This window comes from Chrysochloris asiatica, unplaced genomic scaffold, assembly GCF_000296735.1.
Source record: "Chrysochloris asiatica unplaced genomic scaffold, ChrAsi1.0 scaffold00095, whole genome shotgun sequence".
Lineage (NCBI taxonomy): Eukaryota > Metazoa > Chordata > Mammalia > Afrosoricida > Chrysochloridae > Chrysochloris > Chrysochloris asiatica.
In genome coordinates this window covers 4,294,094-4,300,792 of record NW_006408613.1, presented here as the reverse complement: position 1 = coordinate 4,300,792, position 6,699 = coordinate 4,294,094, and the positions used below count along the sequence as shown (strand labels likewise).

At 37.2% G+C, this 6,699-nt stretch overlaps 1 protein-coding gene across 1 annotated transcript in view; it reads right to left on the bottom strand.

The window, feature by feature from the left end:
- ARHGEF10 (Rho guanine nucleotide exchange factor (GEF) 10) overlaps positions 1–6,699 on the bottom strand; it is a 234,765-nt gene that overhangs the window by 222,408 nt on the left and 5,658 nt on the right. Inside the window, exon 2 of the mRNA XM_006866721.1 lies at positions 523–678. Within this exon, the coding sequence (XP_006866783.1) occupies positions 523–678 (156 nt within the window). The remainder of the gene's footprint in view (positions 1–522; positions 679–6,699) is intronic.

The window sequence follows — 6,699 nt, the reverse complement described above, 5'->3', positions numbered from 1 at the left end:
GATTAGCATCCCAATGCTTATCCTACAGTGTCATATCAGGACTCCATAAAATTAAGAAATCCTAGTTCTAGCTCAAACCCATCAGCCATGCCTCAGAAACCCTAGGCAGGGTCTCTGTAAATTGGAACCAACTTGATGGCACTTAACAACATATTATTTTCTACCATAGAAACATATCTCACTCACACAAATCCAACTTTCCTTATAATATTAAAAGAAAACAATAATGATGAGGGGGAATCAATGAATCATCTAACCAACAAGTATTCACTCATGGAGTCATTGCCGACTCCTGGCAACCCCATGTGTGTCAGAGTAGAAATGCGCACCATGGGTTTTCAAGGGCTATTTTGACAGACATAGATCACTGAGTTTTCTTTCAAGGCAACTCTGTGGACTGAAACCTCCAAATTTTCAGTAAGCAGCCAGCACATCAACAATCTGCACCACCCAGTGCGTGATAAGGGGGGTGCGGTGAACCTATGATTTAAATCACCACTAGGTGGCGATCTGAGGATTCACCTGTGTTGGAAGCTTCTTCATTTGCTATAGTATTATCAGCAGCAGGGTCAGATGGTGCTTGTCTATCTGCTTCTGGTATTTCATCTCCGCTGTCAAAATCGAATTGTTCTCCCTCCTCCTCTTCATTATTATTAGTATCATATTTCACTTCATTTTCTAAACACAAACAAAATTTTAAAAATTGCAATGTTAACAAGCATAACTTACAGATACTTGTACTAAAGAGAGATACCAAGGATACAGCAAAAGATTTTCACTAAATCAATACGTATTTACTGTACTTACCCTTTTTACAGGGAAAAACATACATAATTAGAGATTTCTGTCAGTGTTTTTGGTTTCCTTTTAATAGGTGCTACAATTCACAGTATTTTTTTTATTTTTTTAAGGGAAGGAAGGAAACAAGAGAAGAAAAAACCCACTTTTTATTTTTAATTACCTATAAAAAAATAATTAAAAACCATTTTGGAAAGTATTGTTAAAAGGGTTCCAGTTTATATATGCTTGGGCTTCTTCTAAACAAAACATGTTTAAACATGTCTCTGCAATCAATGGATGGCTGCAGACAGGTTCTTACTAGGTGTCTTCAAAAACAAAGTCAATTCATACAGTGACTTCCATGGGAATCTGCTGGGCCAGTCACACTCAAGGCAGACAGGTCAGCTCAGAAGGTTATGGTGACTGCTCTTGGGTATCCCCAAGGGATAATACTGATAGCTTTTCTTGAGGGGCACAGGATAATCACAGAGACTTATTAAGAAATTGAAAACTGAAAATTTCATTGATGAGAAGGTCAGAAAGGTTGTGCTGAGGATTTTCTCTTTTCTTCATCATGACAATGCACATGCTCCTTCTTCAAGGGTAGCCAGGATTGTCCTGTGATAATTTTGTTGGGAAACCTTACCCTATCCACCCTATAGCCCTGATCTTTCCCCTTCAGGCTTCTTTTAGTTCCACAAATATTAAAGACTATTTAAAAGGAACATGATCTAAGTCTCAGAAGAATGCCAAAACTACCATTTTGACATGGTATAAATCAAAGAGCACAGAATTCTTTGGGGAAGGGTTAGAGAAATAGAAACACTTCCTCCAGAAGTTGTATTGACTTGCTGTTACTGTTGTTAAGTCAATTCTGGCTCATAGCTACCCTGTATAGTGTTTCCAAGATTTAAATTTATGCAGGGGCAGAAAACCTCATCTTTTTCCAGTGAGCAGCTGGTAGCCTCAAATTGCCAATCTTGTGGTTCTCAGTGCTTATCCTACAAAGCCACTGCACTAAACATGGAGAAAATGTTGAGAAGAAATAGCTTCATATTTTAATACTGTTGTTTAATAAAGATTTCTATGTTTTTGTAGCAGTATATATATATTTTTACTTGCCCTCATGATAAAACAATCAAGGAGTTCTAGCGGTGCTGTAGGTTAAGCAGTAGACTGCTAACCAAAAGACTGGCAGTTCAAACCCACCAGCCAGTCACTCTTCAGGAGACAGATGAGACAGTTCCTTCTGGTGAAGATTTACAATCTTGCAAACCCTATGGGGCAGTTTTACTTTGTCCAACAGGGTCGCTGTGAGTCAGAATCAACTTGATGGCAGTGAGAATTGATAATCAAAGAAAGAGGCTGTTGCTAACTGTTGATGAGTTGGTTCTGTCCTATAGCGAACCTGTATAGGGTTTCCAAGGTGCAGCTGGTGAGCTTGAACTGCCAACCTAGCAGTTCAAATTGGCTTTGCAGTCAGTACATGAATCCAAAGTGCCACACCAGGACCCCAAAGGAAGAGGAGAAAAGTTTAATTTAGTAATGTGCATTTATTCAACATACAATGATTTTACCTTCTCTGCATGTTGTCTCTACTATAAAACCTACTGCTATGTATTACTTATATTCCCTTGGTTCTAAGAATTATTTCCAAAATTGCTATCTTGAGAAGAAGCAAAGAGTACCTGACAGAATGCGTTGTACATCACAAATAATAAAATTTCTCATACAGAATTTAAAAAGTTGAATTTGCTTTAATTTTAAGGACAGATAATTGTTGTAATCTCAAATCACTAGAAAATAATTTTCTTAAATATTTTTCATCAAAAAACATACATAAATTAGAATTAAAATGCAATGAAAGGGCATTAGAATTCCTCATGTCTACCTGAGTTTAAAAATATATTGTATATTAAAATAATAAGTCCTGTTTAGAAATATTTTGTCTTTGAAAAACTAATTTCCACCTGATTTTTTCCATGATAAATTTATAGTTGGAAAATGCATTAAATGAAAACTACAAAAATGTGCAGCACACTGTATGAGCTATGGCCCATGCTGCTATCTATTATGGGCAGAGTTCCCTATCACGGAGGGCTTCGAGTGCTATGATTCTGTGTAAAGGAAATCATCATGAAATAGTACACAAGCCTGAAACTTTATTAAATGAACAGACAGAAATGTTCAATCTGTGTGACAAGAATTATCTGCATGGCTAAAGGAAAAAAAAAATAATAATAAGGAATAAAGAGATAAAAATGGGGGCGGATCTTTTGTTTTTATGTTTGTTTCTTGTTTTTATGGTGAGAAACCACACCTACAATGTTTAATGTGTTTGTTGTTTTTGCTAGTCAAACCCTAGACCACGCTTCCTGCATTTGGTTCATTCTATTCCCTTCACTTGCAAAATGTTGCCCCTTCCACCTGGTAGGCTGACATCAACCAATCCTTGTCTCCATGTGTGCAAACCATAGCCATTATTCCAAGCCAATCTCCAATGCCTCCTCCTGCATACAGATCTGAAGTAACCTCCTCCTCCATCCAATCTCCCTTGTACTTCTGTGCATCTTTCTCATTGCACTCAGCACCTTCTACTATACATTTTTCTTAACAACAACAAAAGTACTTTGATTATCCCCATCTTGAGGGTGTTTTCCACAGAAATGGATCCTATATTCTTCAAAAGTTTTGCTCACAGAATGATGCATTACTGGATGGATGGATGCTAACAGAACAGCAGCCATTAAACAGAATGCCTAATACTCAGTGAAGTTACAAGTGTTCAGATGACAATGAGGCTGGCATGCTGGAGTCAAGAGGCAGAGCAGGAGCAGCCATGGAGCACCCACTGGGGAAGTAAAACACCTTTTCTGTCTCTAATCATTTCAACATCTTAGCAGCAGAAATATTACAATTTAAAAAACTGCCTTTAAGTAGTAATCCACATAGTTATAACTTACTTTACCACAGTGAATGGGTGCTGGCATTAGATGTTCCACATATATCATAGAAAATCAACCATATTCCTAATGATGTTCCCTAGATGAGGTTCTACATCTACCTTAGGAAGATGACCAGCATCTTAGTCACATGTGCAAGTGGAGGTGGGGGTTAGGGATGGGTGTTTTTGTCTTTCAGAATAGAGGGAAACTGGTGCCTCTGTGGGTATTCCATCAGAATGTTTGGAATGAACGAATGAAAGAGAGAATGAGTGAATGACTTCCTAGAAACAAATGACCTTAATATTAGCCTAAGCCCTAAATCACATTGAAAGCAAACTATCCTGTATTTTTACAGTAGTTGTTAAGTGCTATCCAGTTGGTCCCAACTCATAGTGAACCTGTATAGGGTTTCCAAGGAGTGGCTGGTGAGCTTGAGCCACCATCCTTGCGGTTCAAACAGAATTTGAGTCCAGTGGTTTATCCCACAGTGCCCCACCAGGATTCCTGCTTTAGGGCAATGAAATGCAGAAATAATTGCTCTCCTCCCTGTTTTAGTTGGTGTATCTATTCTATCTGGGGAGGGGAAAAAAAGTTGGTATTGTTACATACACAGAAAGGTTCAGCTTTAAACAATGCTGTTCTGTGTTTCTAATGAGACAGACACCAATTGTTTCTATGTTTCACTTATTACTTGACCAGGTCTATCCTGACATATTAGCAAAATATAATTAAGTCATACATGACCTTGGTATTTTGAAAGGAGCTTTTAAGGAATTTACAGATCTAAAATAAATGATATTAGAACTGAGTAACTGTAACCATCTTTGTGTGTGTTATATACTTTTTGGTGGTGAGACATGGTGAGATGTTCAAGCCTTTGAAACAAAGTTCTGTGAGAGATCAGAGGAGGTGGGGACTCCTTGGCCCTCCCTAGCCCCAGCCCCACTTCACCCCCTGCCTGTGCTAAGGAATCAGAGCCTCCCTTCAATTTCTTTCCTGCTCTGGCTCAAGTCTGGATGTCTTACGAACAGAGTCAGGGCATTGGAAACAGGAAGGGGCTTGTCACCACACCAGTTCTAGGGATGGGTGTGGGAGTAGGCTAGGGGATGGACATCATCCCATACAAGCTGTTACTAAGAAGGCTTTCTTCTACTTCCAATTATACACAAAAGCCCATTAGAGCATTTCTCCTACAGCAGGACATTAGGCCTGGGTCAGAAATACTTAAGCCTTTGGATGTAAATGGTTTATATTCTCCTCATAAAAGAGGAAACATTTCTAGGAAGGAAACATATTCAATAATTGTTTTAAAGTATTTCCAAAAGTAAAATGTGAGATACTAAATTTTACATCAGCCCAGAGGAATGATTTTCATCTACCTAGTGCAGGCCAAAAAAGCAGAAAGTTGGATCCAGGTTTGCGCTTTTGCCGAATGAGGAAAGGAGGGATTCAGAAATTATGGAATGGGAGTGCTGAGAAAAGGCTGGTTATTTAAGCTGGGTTCAGTGGTACATAAAGAGAGGAAGGAGATGATGAACAGTGAAAACTGGGATGATAAATGTATCGGCAAATAAAGAATAGTTGCACCGCAGTTCTTGAGTAAGTGAACTCAGAGCAGAAGTAAGCGGTGTTGGGAAAAATTGAGATTTTGGAAGTGGTGCCATTCATAGGGAGAAAAAGCTACAAAAATATTCCTATTATAGTCAGTCTAGATATTGCCTTTTTAGCTTGGGCTTCGTTGGTACAGATGTGCTTTGGATGTTCTGAAGAAAGAAAATATATATTTTTTTAAATAGTATTTTCTTCCTTGAGTCTTTCAAATTAGTAATATATTCCAACAAGGTCTTTGAAAATAGACAGATTTTCAGATCACCAATAAGCGATAGAGGTGGAGTAGAGGTCAAAGCTTAAAATAAAAAAAGTAAACTGAATTCAACCCCCTTTTCTGCATTCCAGGTGTGGGTAGGAGGTGGGCTTCTCAGTGAGGACCCAGATGGGCTGAAATTTTCTACTATCCAAGATAGATACAAGGAGCATTCTGGATTTATTTTTTCATCTACTTTTAAAATTTTTTCAAAGTATGATAATAACAAACATGGAAATGGAGAGTCAAGATAAAAATTCAAAAATATTTTCTGAAAACAAAATTCTGATAAGAGTGTATTTGATACCTTTCAAAAGTAATTGCCAATACAGGTCAAAAGCCTTACAATTTTTTAGACAATTTTATCACAGTAATTCTATTATGTATTATTTATCTTAAGGAAATAATCAGAGATGGTTACAATGACTTGACTAAAAGAAAACTATTGAAAACAAAAAAAAACTCCAAAATATTATTACAAAGACAGCTATAGAAACATTACTACAAAAAACCTACAAAGAAAATTACAAAACATTACTACAAGAAAATAACAGAGATTTACAAAAGGGTAAGAATATATCATGCACATGGGTAGGAAGACTTAACATTGTAAAAATGTCAACACTACCCAAAGCAATCAATAGATACAAAACAATCCCAATCGAGATTCCAACATCATTCTTTTGAGATGGCAAAATGATTACTAACTTTATATGGAAAGGAAAGAGACCTCGAGTAAGCAAAGCACTGCTTAAGAAGAATGAGGTTGGAGGCCTCAAACTCCCTGATATCAAAATTTACTACACAGCTATAGTGGTCAAACCAGCCTGGTACTAGTACAATACAAGATAAAATAGATCAGTGGAATAGAATTTAGAATCCAGAAGTAAATTCATCAGTTAATCTTCTAAAACATCCATGACATATTAACTAGGGAAGAGACAGTCTTTTCAACAAATGATGCTGGCTAACTGGAACTCCATTTGGAAAGGAATACAATACCCATATCTCCATATATACAAAAACACTGTGGATTAGACACCTAAATGTAAAACCTAAAACTATAAAGATCATCATTGAAAAACTAGGGACAAACTCAGGGGCTCTGAT